Below are 16,105 nucleotides of genomic sequence, written 5' to 3' on the forward strand. Positions count from 1 at the left end.
GTACTTGAGAATTCCCACGTTACACGTTCCAATGGAGTTGAGTGGCAATGAGTTTTGGCGAAGTGTACCTCCGGCTACATCGAGTCGGTATCACATCGATACATGTAAAAATGTACATTCTTTAAATGTGTACCTTGTGCCCATTTGTCCTGTGTAAAGGTGTTATTTTCTTTGGGTGCTGCAATTTGTCATTTTTGATAAAAATAGCATTTTATTCGACCTCCACCCAGGGAGCCGTTGTTTGTTAACAGAGAAGGAGCAGCCCTGCAAGGAAGATGCCAAAATAGAACTATGGCTTCAAACTCTCATTGACAACTCTAATAACAAGTCAGGACAAGCACAGGTACACAGTAAAAGTGTTTTCCACAAGTAATAGAGTAGCCAGCCAAATAAAAAAAAGTAACAAAATAAACTAAAAATGTATAGGGGAAAAAAACGACATTGAAAATGTTAAGACCACAACACTGCTTAAACCCTATCCCTATCCCTTAAACCCTATACAACTTTTGAGGTCTGGGAAAAAATGTGTGTAATTTAGATTTTCGGGTGTAGTTACCCTTTAATTCAAGTGCTAGAACAGTGTGTTGTGAACAACATTAGCATGAGCAAAAAACAAGTGGAATTGGTGGTTCGCCTTCAAACTAAAAACTCAAATCGCCACTCAACTCCATTGAGATGTGATGTACATATTGTGGAGTTGAGAATTCTCAGCTACCAAGGTTGCTTGATATACAATAATGGGAAATTGATAAATGAAATAACAGGGGAAAATGGGTTGCTGAATAATATGGTGTGTGCCAATCCTGCCCTGCAGAACATTCTTCCTGGTTTCAATAACAAAGTAGGCCTAGTATCTGTAATATTACTGGACTTTCAGAATAAAGCTTTACTGTGCCATTATCCCAACTGTTACACCGAGAAGATTGAAGGACTGCTACTGTTTACTAGCTGTCATTCAATCTTCTCTGTGTAACAGTTGATATAATGGGATAATTCAGAGTACAACGCAATTTCTCCTCACTGGATTGAGGGAAGTTTTTTTTTGAGCCATCTCAACAGTGTTATAATTTAAGCAAATGCTCTGCTCAACCCTCTAGTGCAGCTGAGAGCAAGCATAAGGTGTCGGATCTGCAGGCTACCTACTGTCTGATCACAGTTGAAGGGAATTCCAGAAATAAATCATTCATTCTCACCTGCACGCACGTTCAGCGCACAGTCAAAACGGACTATATTGTAACCATTCATGAAAACAAAAATGTGCTTTTAGGTCTTAACTCTTAAGTATCTGCCCCTTTTTTCCCCCCTTCCAATTTTCACCTAAAAAGACATACCCAAATCTAACTACCATTTGAAAGGAAACACTGAAGTTTGTGGAAATGTAAAATGAATGCAGGAGAATACAACACATTAGATCTGGTAAAAGATAATACAAAGAAAAACCAACCGTGTTTTTTTTGTATTTTTTTTGTACCATCAATCAAAGGTATTTATAAAGCCCTTCTTCCATCAGCTGATGTCACAAAGTGCTGTACAGAAACCCAGCCCGAAACCCCCAAAGAGCAAGCAATGCAGGTGTAGAAGCACAGTGGCTAGGAAAAACTCCCTAGAAAAGGCCAAAACCTAGGAAGATACCTAGAGAGGAACCAGGCTATGAGGAGTGGCCAGTCCTCTTCTGGCTGTGCCGGGTGGAGATTATAACAGTACATGGCCAAGATGTTCAAATGTTCATAGATGACCAGCAGGGTCAAATAATAATAATAATCACAGTGGTTGTCGAGGGTGCAACAGGAGTAAATGTCAGTTGGATTTTCATAGCATCTCTACCGCTCCTGCTGTCAATAGAGTTGAAAACAGCAGGTCTGGGACAGATAGCACGTCCGGTGTACAGGTCGGGATTCCATAGCCGCAGGCAGAACAGTTAAAATTGGAGCAGATAGCACGGCCAGGTGGACTGGGGACAGCAAGGAGTCATCAGGCCAGGTAGTCCTGAGGCATGGTCCTAGGGCTCAGGTCCTGCGAGCGAGAGAGAGAGCGAGAGAGCGAGAGAGCGAGAGAGCGAGAGAGAGAATACTTAAATTCACACAGGACACCGGATAAGACAGGAGAAATACTCCAGATATAACAGAATGACCGTAGCCCCCCGACACAAACGACTGCAGCATAAATACTGTAGGCTGAGACAGGAGGGGTCGGGAGAAATTGTGGCCACATCCGACGATACCACCAGATAGGGCCAAACAGGCAGGATACAACCCCACCCACTTTGCCAAAGCACAGCCCCCACACCACTAGAGGGATATCTTCAACCACCAACTTACCATCCTGGGACACCTCCAATCCGGACAGGAAGATCATGTCATTGACTCAACCCACTCAAGTGACGCACCTCTCCTAGGGACAGCATACCATCATCTTTGAAATGCAAGAGAAAGGCCATAATGTATTATTCCAGCCCAGGCACCATTTCGATTTTGGCCACTAGATGGCAGCAGTGTATGCGCAAAGTTTTAGACTGATCCGATGAACCATTGCCTTTCTGTTCAACATTTTCCCAAATGTGCCTAACTGGTTTATTAATAACTTTTCAAGTTCATAACTGTGCACTCTCCTCAAACAATAGCATGGCATTCTGTCACTGTAATAGCTACTGTAAATTGGACAGCACAGTTAAATTAACAAGAATTTAAGCTTTCTGCCAATATCGGATATGTCTAAGTCCTGGGATTTTTTTGTTTACTTACAACCTCATGTTAATCACATTAGTCTAGGTTAGCTCAATCATCCAGCAGGGGACCCACCGATCCTGTAGAGGTTAATTTAAGGTTAGAGTTAAGCACAATGTTAGCAGTGTGGTTAGGATTAAGGTCAGGTTTTACAATCAGATTTTAAGAAGAGAAATTGTAGAAAAATGTGTGTTTAACCATAATTATAACATTGTGGCAACTAGTGATGACCATGAATAAAAGAAGGGGTTTCTGCATATTATGCAACAAGGACAGTGGTGTGAAGTACTTTTAAGTAAAAATACTTTAAAAAGTACTCACCCCAAAAAACTGGTTATCTGCACTTTATCATTTATATTTTTGACAACTTTTACTTCACTACATTCCTAAAGAAAATAATGTACTTTTTACTCCATAGATTTTGCCTGACACCCAGAAGTACTAGTTACATTTTGAATGCTTAGCAGGATAGGAAGATGGTCCAATTCTCGCACTTATTAAGAGAACGTCCCTGGCATCTCTACTGCCTCACTGAACAGAAGTGCTTCCTTTGTAAATGATGTCTGAGTGTTTGAGTATGCCCCTGACCAACCATACATGTTTTTTTAAAGAAAGAAAATGGTGCCGTCTGGTTTGCGTAATATAAGGAATTTTAAATGATTTATACTTTTACTTTTGAACTTGAAGTATATTTGAGAAATTACATTGACTTTTGATACTTAAGTTTATTTAAAAACAAATACTTTTAGACTTTTACTCAAGTAGTATTTTACTGGGTGACTTTCACTTTTACTTGAGTAAATTTCTATTAAAAAAGGTATTTTTACTTTTACTCAAGTACGACAATTGGGTACTTTTTCCACCACTGAACAAGGGTATCAGTTCACTTGAAGTAATATAACACAAATGTTTACTTCTTTGTTTTGTACTCAATCATATCTTATATCGAATGATCTGACAACCACAAACAGGCCTACAGTAGCCTAGATCTACTGCCTCATAACAACATACAATATGGATTTGGCATACTATTTGTTTACCAAGCTATAATGTTTAAAGACACCTCTAAAAAAAGACATTGGGTTAGTATCTCAAAGATATACAATTATCTAGACCAACCCTAGCTCTCAGTACCTTGAACTACAGGAGGCTTTTGGATAAAATGACATTGTGACACTGCATCTTACCTTCACCCTGTATAAACTCACCGAAAGGAAGCCGTCACTTCAGAATGAAATTAAAGGTATAAAGTTCTAGTCTGTGAGGGAAAACACTATTTACTGTAAACTGATAGACATCAACTGACTCACTGCCTGGTTGCTCAACCAATGTTGTTATAGTCAATATAAGAAACATCATTTAATGCACTTTACAACATTTGTCAGATTACAGTTTGCAATGTACACATTTTATTCCAACTGTCATTTGAATTTTAAACAATAGTAAGAATTTCAGGCAATATTTTTGCATTTTCCACTGAATACGGTAAAAAGGATTATACAAAAGGAATATCACAGATCCAAAAAACTGCATAGGCTGAGGAAAAAGACCCAAAGAAGTCAATGGAGACGTCCTTGTTTTATCAATATGATCATACAATGGGGATTAGGATTAAGACGACAGACTAGTCAATCTGCTGCTCCATATATTCACAGGACAGAAAACATAACTCAGATTAATAATCTAGGCCAATGTCTGAGAATTCAATGAAAACAGTGTAGAATTTCTGGTGGTTTAAGAAATCTTAGCACTCAAGAAGCCCTACAGTACCACAATACCCAGTTCAGATTCTTGATGCAAGTCTTCTTGCCACAGTAACATAGAAACCATGCTGTACCACAGCACTGTACATCAGCTGTCTTCTATAAAAAAAAAAACACTGACCTTCAGTTCGCAAGCCAGCCTCCCCATCAATGGCCTTAAGAGTAGGAAAGACTTCGACATGTTAACGTATGACTGATGAATGCAATTTTTCATAGCAGAAATAGAATCAGTGGCACCTTTAGAGGCTACATAAAAAGGTGCTCTCTTATTCTGAAACGAGGAAGATGAAACCTGAGGTGCGTTCAGTTTGCTTAAACGTTTGCGGAACAGTTTGTACTGAACTACCACGTTCCCCCAAAAATGTTCTTGTACCTTCTTGAACAGATATTGAGGTACGTTTGCTGCCTTTGGGTGGGTGTGGCTTGATGCAATGAGTGACGTATTTAAAACAGGGCAGTGGCCGTGCTAATAGCGTTCCCCATCCCAACCACGTTTTTCGTTCAGTACCGTTTCCGTTCAATTGAATGTTCCAGAACGTTAAACAAAAACGTACTGAACGCACCACTGATGAAAGCTTGTTTTCAACCATGTCCCTCGGGCAGTTCCTCAGTCAGATGTAGTACCAATAAGCATGGCTTCGTAAAAAGATGGAAACAAAGTAAAAAGTGGCACAAAAGACAGGCGTATAAAGAAAGATGTAAAACAATAGAAAAAAAAAAAAAAACAATGTTTCTTCAATCGTCACTGATGAGCTCCCAGTATAATAGTGGGATGTACCGTAGACATGGCAACAGGCAGAATGATGCTGAAAATAAATAGACAAATCAAAAGGACCTTTAATAATATGAATAAATTAGAAACAGGATATATACAACAACAAAAAATAGTAGCACTGAGGATATTTATGTACAATTGCCCAATGACAGTGGACGTTCAAAATGGCAATTCAGCATCTCAGGCCAGGGGGAAGCTCTGTCGTCTCACGCAGGTTGACGTTTATTGTCGTGATTCTTGTCCTGGAGGCACAACTGAGCGATTTTGCCTTAGATAAGCCAGCTGCAAAGTCAAAATTGTCTATAATGTAAAAATTCATGAAAATACAAATTAGCTTTTTGGTCATAATTGAAGGTTAGGCATACGTGTTGACAGTGTAGTTACGGTTAAAGTTATGTTTAAAATCAGATTTTATGGCTGTGCCAGCTAGACCACTCTGCAGAGCTGTTTCCAGAACAAGGTTCATGATGAAAAATGCTAACCTGCTCCTCTCTCATATCTTCAGAATAATTTCTCCATCATTCAATGAAAACAAAACCACTAAATACACTATATATACACAAAAATATGTAGACACCCCTTCAAATGAGTGGATTCAGCGATTTCAGCCACACCCGTTGCTGACGGATGTATAAAATCAAGCACAGAGCCATGCAATCTCTGGGCTGTTTTTCATGGTTCGGGTTAGGCCCCTTAGTTCCAGTGAAGGGAAATCTTAATGCTACAGCATACAATGACATTCTAGACAATTCTGTGCTTCCAACTTTGTGGCAACAATTTGGGGAAGGCTCTTTCCTGTTTCAGCATGACAATGCCCCTGTGCACAAAGTGAGGTCCATACCGAAATGGTTTGTCGAGATCGGTGTGGAAGAACTTGACTGGCCTGCACAGGGCCCTGACCTCAACCGCATCAAACACCATTGGGATGAATTGGACCGCCGACTGTGAGCCAGGTCTAATCACCCAACATCAGTACCCAACCTCACTAATGCTCATGGCTGAATGGAAGCAAATCCCCACAGCAATTTTCCAACATCTAGTGGAAAGCCTTCCCAGAAGAGTAGAGGCTGTCACAGACGCAAGGGGGGGGGGGGGGGGGGGGGGACCAACTCCATATTGATGCCCATGATTTCGGAATGTGATGTTCGACGAGCAGATGTCCACTTACTTTTGGAAGGTAGGCTCAGCGATATGACATAGGTGCAGGAATGAACAGCAGAGTGGATTAATTTGGCAAGGCTCAACTTCGCCTGGCTACCCCGCTGTAACAGCGTGAAGCGAACCCGTGCACATGCGCAGAGACTGGGTGTGACTATGTGAGTGAAGTTTTGCATCTCGCTCATCTCAATATCTGCAGTGCTGCTCGTGGCAACGTCATTTCGCTGAGCCTACCTTCAACCAGCGGCTGCACTGATATCACTTCTCAAATAATAGATTGAAAGGTCTTAGGGTTACTCCTTTCCTGAAAATAACTAAAAACCATTGCAGAACATTGATGGAGTTTTAATCTGAATGTTTGAACAACCAAAGCCTTAAAATACATGCCTTAGATATTTGATGGAATATGGATGGTAATTATTCAGATGGATGGTATTATTCAAACACACATTTGGGAATGATTTACAAATAGTGTGTATAATTACAGGGCAACGCTTATTGAGCTTTGTAGTAAGAAAAAACAAAAACTTTAAAACAATGAAGAGAGTAGAAAATAGTAAATTTACAGCATTGGCACAAAAACATTGCAGCAGGATTCATGGTCCCCTTCCTGAGAGGAGACTGAGTGATCGTCAGTAGCCTTTTTTAAGTCGTCTTCTAGAAACGCTGTGAATATAAAATGAAAAATAACAAACAATATTCTCCTCTCATCTTCTTTAAGAGTGCCTGGGGAGGGGTATTCCATGCATAGCAATTCTAATTTGTTTCATGGAAGTGTCTGCGTAGTGAAAGTTCCGCCCACCTCGGTCAACTACAAACATCACCTCAAGCTGCCAAGAATGGCCACAATGTAGAGGGGAAATGTTCATCTGAAATAACTGTGGCATGATTATAATACCAAATATTCCAGGTTTTAGAACAAATTTGATCAAAAACATAAAGCGATATCCTGACAACAGTACCCCTCAGAGTTGCTTCTCAAGCAGTCTGTGGGAATAGATTGGAAGACATACCAGAACAAGAACCCATCCTTAAACATGGAATCTCATTGTAGAGAGGAACCAATAGGGATATGAGAAATCTGTTATTTCTTTAGATCTCCAAAGGTGTACCTCTAAAGAGATGGACTGAATTGGTCCTTACAGTTGGTTGCTACTCATGTCCAATGATAAATGAAGGGGGGGGGGGTCAATAGGAGCACACAGTAACTGACAGGTATGAATGTAGATTAACTCAAAATAAACCAGTAGATTAGTGCTGTCCTTTTCAAAATCAGAAGGATATCAACATCAAGTAACAAAATAACGATATCGTCACATTGAATAATTATAATATAGGTCAGGAGTAGGTGTGTGGTCATTGGGAGTTCAGTTCCAGGTGCAACAGAGGTCAGTCTGGCTGTATCCAAAGCACCGTTCCCCTCTCCCCTTCCAACATGAGCCCTATAGTACCTCAGGTTCTCGACTAAAGGTTCTCCCCGGGCTGGTACTGTGGCTCAGTGGAGGTAAAGTAGTCTTCCAGGAAGCCCTGCAGGTACTCGAATGTGGGCCTCTCCTCAGCGTCCTTCCTCCAGCAGGTGAGCATGAGGTCATGGAGGGAGTCAGGGCACTCAGCAGGACAAGGCATCCTGTAACCACGTTCCACCTGGTCCAGCACCTCCCGATTCACCATGCCTGGGGGGGAGAGAGAGCGAGAGAGAAGAAAGGGATAGGGAGAACACAAACATCATTATACAGGGGCCGAATGGCAGGAGAGATATATACTGCATTGACCTTCATGGTTTCAAAAAGGTTAACGGCCAACAGTGTCTTCACATAGGTAGATTCGCTTGCCAGCAGTGTGCGTCTTTGGGATGTGCTCACAGTGGTAAGCAACTCTATCAGACAAGGGATCCTTTCACCAAAGCGACATCTTTGAAGATTCACAGTTGCTACCTGGATATGGTACTCTCCCCTTGGTGGCCAGTTCTGTCAGTAAGACCCCGAACGACCAGACGTCTGATTTGATGGTGAAGCGGCCATACAGCGCAGCTTCAGGAGCCGTCCACTTGATGGGGAACTTTGCTCCTGCAAGGGTAGGAGACACACGTTAGACAAGACTCTGTAATTCAAGTTGTGGTGAGAAAACCTGAGAATGAAAACGATGCCAATTGGTCTGGCGGGCCAAAACATTGAGAGGAGAGAGAGAGAGAAAAAAACAGACAGACAAAAGGAAGAGATGGTAATCAGCCCCCTCTAGTGGTCTTACCCTGCCTGGCAGTGTACTCATTGTCCTCTATGAGACGGGCCAGTCCAAAGTCAGCCACTTTACAAACCAAGTTGTCTCCCACTAGAATGTTGGCAGCCCTGAGGTCTCTGTGGACGTAGTTCATCCTCTCTACATACGCCATTCCTGAGGCAATCTGACGAGAAGACACATGTTTAGGTTTGACTAAAACAGCCAGCGTGTTTGTGTGTGTGTGTGTAATACTAGACAGTATTTACACTGACCATCTCTAAACTTGCTTACCTGTGAGGCCATGTCAACCAGCTGAGGAAGGCGGAGCATCTTGCCCATGTCTCCCTTCAGGAAGTCCAACAAGCTTCCTTGTCCCATGTACTCCGTGACAATATAGATAGGTTCTTCAGACACCACGGCGTACAGCTGGACCAGTTTTTCATGTCTCAGCTTCTTCATGACCTGGGCCTCCATAAGGAATGCCTCGGGGGACATGGTACCGGTCTTCAGGGTCTTGACCGCTACCCGCGTTGTCCCGTTCCACGTGCCTACATAATGGTTGCACAGCTAGTTGTGTTGTTGTGGTAACCATTTCCAGCATCAGATTATGTTTTCAAAATTGTCAAATAGGTGCCAACTGCCAAGGAATGTGTCGATGCAATGACAAATGCACTCTATAGACATGTTTAGTTCCTCTACATGGCAGTACCCTCTGCTTTGTTTGAGAGGATCAGCTGGTTTAGGGAGCAGGCTGAAGATCAGAATGGATCCCACTGATTAACTGATTCATGAAGTAGCTGATTAAATCACAACATAGCAGAGATGGTATTGTTTTTTTTAGGATTCCCATTAGATACTGCACATGCAGCAGCTACTCTTTCTGGGGTCCACATAAAAATGTACAAATTCATGACAAAGTACAGAACAGTTACATTATGAATTTTTTTATTTTCCAATATATAACTCTTATTGAATTTTTTTGTATATATATATATATATAAAAATAAAAAAATTAAATAAGAGTTATATATTGGAAAGTCACCAAGAGACAACAAATATACTATTTACACACTATTCATACTCTTATATACAGTTCAATTAGCTCGTAGTGGAGAGAGGCTGTCTTACCCATCCAGACCTCTCCGAAGCATCCCTGTCCCAGTTTGAGGTCGAGGCATAGAGAGTCCCTGGGGATCTCCCAGGCATCGCGGGCCAGCCCCTGGGTCTGAGGCTTTAGTACGGGACATACCTCCGTCAGACAGTGGCACAGTCCGTCTGCATGCTCTGAGAGGACAGGGAAGAAAACACGGTGAGCTCTAATATCACCTTCTGGTAGTGTTATTTGTTCATCACACATAGTCTCTTCTCAGAGGTATTTGCTTAGAAGTAATTGGTTGAGATGTTTACACTTGTACAGTGTTGGCAATGTGTGTGTGACTCACTGTGGTAGTGTGTGACCAGCTGATGTATGTTGTTAAACTGAGTGCGTGAGGTGATGTAGAAGCCTCCACTGTCCAGCTTTCTAATCTTGTAGTGTTTCACATTCAGTCCTTTAGTGTTGTCATAGTCCAGGACTGACAGACAGTAGGCACCTAGGAAGAGGTACATTAGAGACAGGAAATCAGTAAAGAAAGCAAGATAACCTTGTGCAAGAAATATTGTCTAATCCTTTATTCACATTTCCATTAGATGATGCCTTTAGCGACTCCTAGTCTTCCTGGGGCCCAAAGGAAGAATAGTTTGAAATAAATTGCTTTATTAGTGTCATTTTGTGTTCACAAGTTCCATTCCTTGTGGTCCCACAAAAACAAAACAATACATCCAGTCTGCCACCAGAGGGCGGCACCAGCCCAGTGAGCCAGCCTGACGAGTGAACTCAAAGAACCCCTGGGCAATTCCCCCTCCTTCCCTCTCTGTTTAAACTGGGTGATATGCCTCTGGTTGTCGAACGTTGCAGATAGAGATTTCACGAATAGAGCCGACATGATTCCTTATTCTTTGTTATCTAGAGGCATGTTTACATAACATACACAGTGCCCTGCTAAACGCGCCCCTGGCTCCTCAATGACCTACTTCTGTCTTACTCACTCACCCGAGGGCTCCCCACTGCTCCCACTCAGTTCCCGGCAACGCACCCCACCCGCCCCCTCCCTCCACCTCTCTTTACCCTCTCTCTTTCTCCGCTGAGCTCGGCCCATGGAGAGCGTGTGTGCGCGACACTACTGTGGCTGTGCTGTAGTGCAGCAGCTGACGATCAGAGGCATCGAACTCCGCTGTGCCCCAGGGGCGTCACATCGAATCCACAAATCTAATTTTATTTGTCACATGCTTGGTAAATAAGAATGTGTTCTTAATTGACTTGCCTAGTTAAATAAAAGGTAAAAAAATGATTAGGAACACCTTCCTAATATTGAGTTGCATCCCCTCCTTTTGCCCTCAGAACAGCCTCAATTTGTCGGGGCATGAACTCTACAAGGTGTCGAAAGCGTCCCCACAGGGATGCTGGCCCATGTAGACTCCAATGCTTCCCACAGTTGTGTCAAGTTGGCTGAATGTCCGTTGGGTGTTGGGCCATTCTTGATACACACAGGAAACTGTTGAGCGTGAAAAACCCAGCAGCGTTGCAGTTCTTGACACAAGCCGGTGCGCCCGACATGTATTTCTATACCCCCTTCAAAAGGACCCCACATTGTTTGTCGCACATTCACCCTCTGAATCGCACACATACACAATCCTTGTCTCAATTCTTATTTTACAAATCAGAGGTTAGCCCTTTCTACATAAAAGGGTTGCGAAACAGCTATTTTAAAAGAACATGGTTGCACAGCTACACGGCTTGATCCCCGGGCCAGCATTCCAATGTGGTCTTAATTGTCAGTGGAGATGCTTTGGTGTAATCTGTGAGGTGTTTCCACTGGAGATGCCAGCCTTAGACACTCACCTTTGGTGGTCTCACTCTCTCTCACCAGGAACGTCCCTCTCCTGTTGTCCAAACTCAAGAGGAGCCTCTCCGAGTCGCGACGTGTGATCTTCCCAAAATACCACCTAGGGAAAAGAGGGAAGAGAGCACGGGGACACAGGGACCACGTTGAGAGGAAGGGAGAGAGAGAAAAAAAAGTGTGGCTGTGTGTGTGTGTGTGTGTGAGAGAGCGCGCGCGAGATAACTGCCTTCTGTGCATGCCCCAATCAAAGAAGTATTGCATTCTGATTACTGCCCCTTACCTGGAAGCCATAGGCAATCTGAGATGACTGGTAGGATAGAGGTAAGAAATGGAATCATTACACAGGTTAGTTTGTGTGTGTGTTATTATCCACGTGTGTGTCTGTGCATGTCAGCTCGTGGAGTGTGTGTATGCCTTCAAGGTGCATAGAGAGATACTGTAGATGGAGCTCCTTTTGAATTCCATCAGTTTTATTTTCAACTCTTGATTAAAATGAAATTACAGGAGAGAGAAGAAAAGGTGGGATGGATAAATAGAGGATGAGAGAGAGAGCGAGAGAAGGGAGGGAGGGATTTACTCTTCTGCCTGGATGGAGTCGGAAGGAGCCACATAATTGCTGGGGATGTAACCACTTTCTCCAGTGGTCAGAGAGCGAGCCAGCCACCAGTCCCCTTCTCTGCGGAGACAAGAACGGAACGGTTTCACAGATGGTCTCCTTTGCAAGTCTGTGATTCCAGTTTACGTGGGGTGATTTGGATTCTACTTCATGTGGTGGGATACTTAAGACAGGACTCTTGAGTGAAGGAAACACTTTGTACACAGTACATTCACATTGGGAGGCAAATATTGAATATAGTCTTCACAGAGGCTCTTCTTCACGTTCTATTTCACATAGACAGGGACTACGGTGAAACAGTAACACGCGCTCATACAGGGTCGACTCAACGGGAGGAAATGATTTACAATATCCGTAGACTACAGGGCGGTTTCGTGAACACAGATTAAAACTCCCGGACTAAGAGGATGCGTCAATGAAGATTCTCCATTAAACTCCAATAGATTCTCTAGGATTAGGCTTAATCTGTGTCCAGGAAATCAACCCTACAACTACTAGGAATACTAAAGGAATGGATGCAGGGTGGATTCAAACACAGACGTGTACTATGACACCATTAACCAAATGCCGGGAAGTTATCATGTGAACCAGCAACTATGATGTATTAGTGACGTGAAAACACACACACACACACACACAAAAGACAAGAGAAGCTTCACTGACCTGCTGTTCAACTTTCTCCTACATACAATTACAAAAAGGTACGGAGAAATAGTTTGGGGAGATGGAGAGAGAGAGAATAGATGCGAAGGGGGTGGATGGGGTTTAAAAAAAAGAAAAGAGACAGAAAGCGTGTTAGCAAAGCAGATTCGTAGCTAGAGATCCAGTATACAGAACCATTACAACAGGTATCCACCACCCCCTCATCCCAACACTACAGCGGAACCTAGCTCCCTTTGCAAAGACATCCAGAAGTCTGTCTAAAGATCACACTGTACGTACATGGAAACATAGAAAGAAGAGACATTCAGCAGCATACCTAAAACAGAGGACAGATAATATGATAGGTGCAGACCTAATGTTAACACCAAGAAAGCTTCAGAACATTATACCAAGTGCATGGTGCAGAAATAAAGCTGAGAATGGGTTGGCTCATAACACAGGAAATGGTGAAACATTATCTTCTGGTTATCATAAATCGGTGAGTTCACAGAGTTGACGTATTTGACCTGGTAACCCTAAGGGAATAAATAGCTGAAGCAGCTTCGGGGGCAGATGCACTAATCACAATAATCCACTATAGTTCTATTGTCCTCAGCTCAGGCCTTCTAGGTCAACACTTTGTTATAGCTAGAGTATTGGGGGCTCGGCTCACTAGAATAATATGGTCCACTGCACTTCTATTGATTAGAGAAAGACTCAAATTTGTAAAAGCAGCACAGACTGACATTATTAGAATGAATGGTCATTTCTGTCACTTTAACATATACGTTTCAATGACAGTTATTTCGCAGACAATTATCGAGCAAGACTTCAACTAAGGTAGAGGCAGCAGGAAGGGGCTAGTCGCAGCAGGAAGTAGTCGCAGCAGGAAGGGGCTAGTAACAAACGGGAAGGGGGTAGAAACATATCAGCCTCCAAGTGGACGCACCAGTGAGATGAACAGCTGTACTTTTGTGAATGAGCAGGAGAAAATAGGAAATCTACAACAAAAACGTGTCTGCTCACACAAAACAGATACTGGTAAAGGGAGACTGTTTCTATGGTTACGGGCTTTACAAAGGGCGGGTGACTGACACAGGGTTTGGGGGCAAAACAGCCAGCCAGCGCAGCTAGAGATCAGACATGCAGACTACGGTGTGTGTGTGTGTGAGAGAGAGAGAGAATGCGGGGGGGGGGGGGGGGGGGGGGGCATGTGCGTCTATCCCAGGGGATATGGCCACATCCTCATCTAATGCTAATATGTTTATTCTATTCTACTGGGCCATTTAGTTTATGTTCGTATTCTTTTATTTTATTTCTTCTTAATGTTGCATTGGAAGCTGCAAGTAAGTATTTCGTTGGACGATGTACAGTTGAAGTCAGAAGTTTACATACACCTTAGCCAAATACATTTAAACTCAGTTTTTCACAAGTCCTGACATTTAATCCTAGTAAAAATTACCTGGCTTAGGTTAGTTAGCATCACCACTTTATTTTAAGAATGTGAAATGTCAGAATAATAGTAGAGTGAATGATTGATTTCGGCTTCATTTATTTTTTCAGCAGAATCCCAGTGGGTCAGAAGTTTACATGCTACCAAATACTAATTGAGTGTATTGCCTTTAAATTGGGTCAAACATTTCAGATAGCCATCCACAAGCTTTCCACTATAAGTAGGGTGAATTTTGGCCCATTCCTCCTGACAGAGCTGTTGTAACTGAGTCAGGTTTGTAGGCCAGGCAATACCTTGACTTTGTTGTCCTTAAGCCATTTTGCCACAACTTTGGAAGTATGCTGGGGTCAATGTCCATTTGGAAGACCCATTTGCGAACAAGCTTTAACTTCCTGTCTGATGTCTTGAGATGTTGCTTCAATATATCCACATCATTTTCCGCCTCATGATGCCATCTATTTTGTGAAGTGCACCAGTCCCTCCTGCAACAAAGCACCCACACAACATGGATGCTGCCACCCCCGTGCTTCATGGTTGGGATGGTGTTCTTCGGCTAGCAAGTCTCCCCCTTTTTCCGATGGTAATTATGGCCAAACAGTTCTATTTTTGTTTCATCAGACCAGAGGACATTTCCCCAAAATGTATGTGCAGTTGCAAACCGTAGTCTGGCTTTTTTATGGTGGTTTTAGAGCAGTGGCGTCTTCCTTGCTGAGCGGCCTTTCAGGTTATGCCGATATAGGACTCGTTTTACTGTGGATATAGATACTTTTGTACCCATTTCATCCAGCATCTTCACAAGGTCCTTTGCTGTTGTTCTGGGATCGATTTGCACTTTTCGCACCAAAGTACGTTCATCTCTAGGAAACAGAACGCGTCTCCTTCCTGAGCGGTATGACGGATGCGTGGTCCCATGGCGTTTATACTTTTGTTTGTACTATTGTTTGTACAGATGAACATGGTACCTTCAGGTGTTTGGAAACTGCTCCCAACGATGAACCAGACTTGGAGGTCTACAATTTTGTTGGCTGATTTCTTTTGATTTTCCAATGATGTCAAGCAAAGAGGCACTGAGTTTGAAGGTAGGCCTTGAAATACATCCACAGGTACACCTCCAATTGACTCAAACAATGTCAATGAGTCTATCAGAAGCTTCTAAAGCCATGACATCATTTTCTGGAATTTTCCAAGCTGTTTAAAGGCACCGTCAACTTAGTGTATGTAAACGTCTGACCCACTAGAATTGGGATACAGTGAATTATAAGTGAAATAAAATAGTCTGTAAACAATTGTTGGAAAAATTACTTGTGTCATGCACAAAGAAGTCCTAACCGACTTGCCAAAACTATAGTTTGTTAACAAGACATTTGTGGAGTGGTTGAAAACTAGTTTTAATGACTTTAACCTAAGTGTATGTAAACTTCCGACTTCAACTGTATATCATGCGTTTCCCGTACATACGACTAATAAAATGTGAAACTTGAAAAACTCATCCCAGTGTGTGTGGAGTTGCCTCACATGTTGTTCACTATTTGTAGCCGTTCCCCCTTCCTGAAAGACAGATCGGAGGCAGTGCGAGACTCGTAGTCATACAGCGCCATGAACGTCGTCACACCTCCTGTGGGGGAGAGGCAGACAGACACTCATACCTCAGAGGATGGGTCATCAAATATTAAGTGATATTGCAATACCATTTTTAAAAATACAGTACTATTCATATATGCAGAGTAAACTGTGTAGCTTTTCCATAAAGGGTATCAAACATACATTGTACTGAATAAGATTTGCATGTACTACAGCAGTCAGTAGCATCAAATAA

At 42.6% G+C, this 16,105-nt stretch overlaps 1 protein-coding gene across 4 annotated transcripts in view; it reads right to left on the reverse strand.

Moving 5' to 3' along the window:
- Nucleotides 1-4,109: 4,109 nt before the first annotated feature.
- LOC110492053 (SRC proto-oncogene, non-receptor tyrosine kinase) overlaps nt 4,110-16,105 on the reverse strand; it is a 47,818-nt gene continuing 35,822 nt past the window's right edge. For 2 of the 4 annotated variants that reach the window (XM_036946943.2, XM_021566029.3), the window contains exons 3-12: nt 15,805-15,904; nt 12,858-12,875; nt 12,156-12,254; nt 11,578-11,681; nt 10,079-10,228; nt 9,765-9,920; nt 8,928-9,184; nt 8,667-8,820; nt 8,354-8,485; nt 4,110-8,092 (exon numbers count right to left, since the gene is read on the reverse strand). In XM_036946943.2, the coding sequence (XP_036802838.1) occupies nt 7,884-8,092; nt 8,354-8,485; nt 8,667-8,820; nt 8,928-9,184; nt 9,765-9,920; nt 10,079-10,228; nt 11,578-11,681; nt 12,156-12,254; nt 12,858-12,875; nt 15,805-15,904 (1,379 nt within the window). In that variant the 3' untranslated portion in view covers nt 4,110-7,883. The remainder of the gene's footprint in view (nt 8,093-8,353; nt 8,486-8,666; nt 8,821-8,927; nt 9,185-9,764; nt 9,921-10,078; nt 10,229-11,577; nt 11,682-12,155; nt 12,255-12,857; nt 12,876-15,804; nt 15,905-16,105) is intronic. The other 2 variants (XM_090202884.1, XM_021566030.3) reach the window with 1 other exon arrangement.

This window comes from Oncorhynchus mykiss, chromosome 16, assembly GCF_057628025.1.
Source record: "Oncorhynchus mykiss isolate SJ-2025 chromosome 16, ASM5762802v1, whole genome shotgun sequence".
In the NCBI taxonomy this organism is placed as follows: domain Eukaryota; kingdom Metazoa; phylum Chordata; class Actinopteri; order Salmoniformes; family Salmonidae; genus Oncorhynchus; species Oncorhynchus mykiss.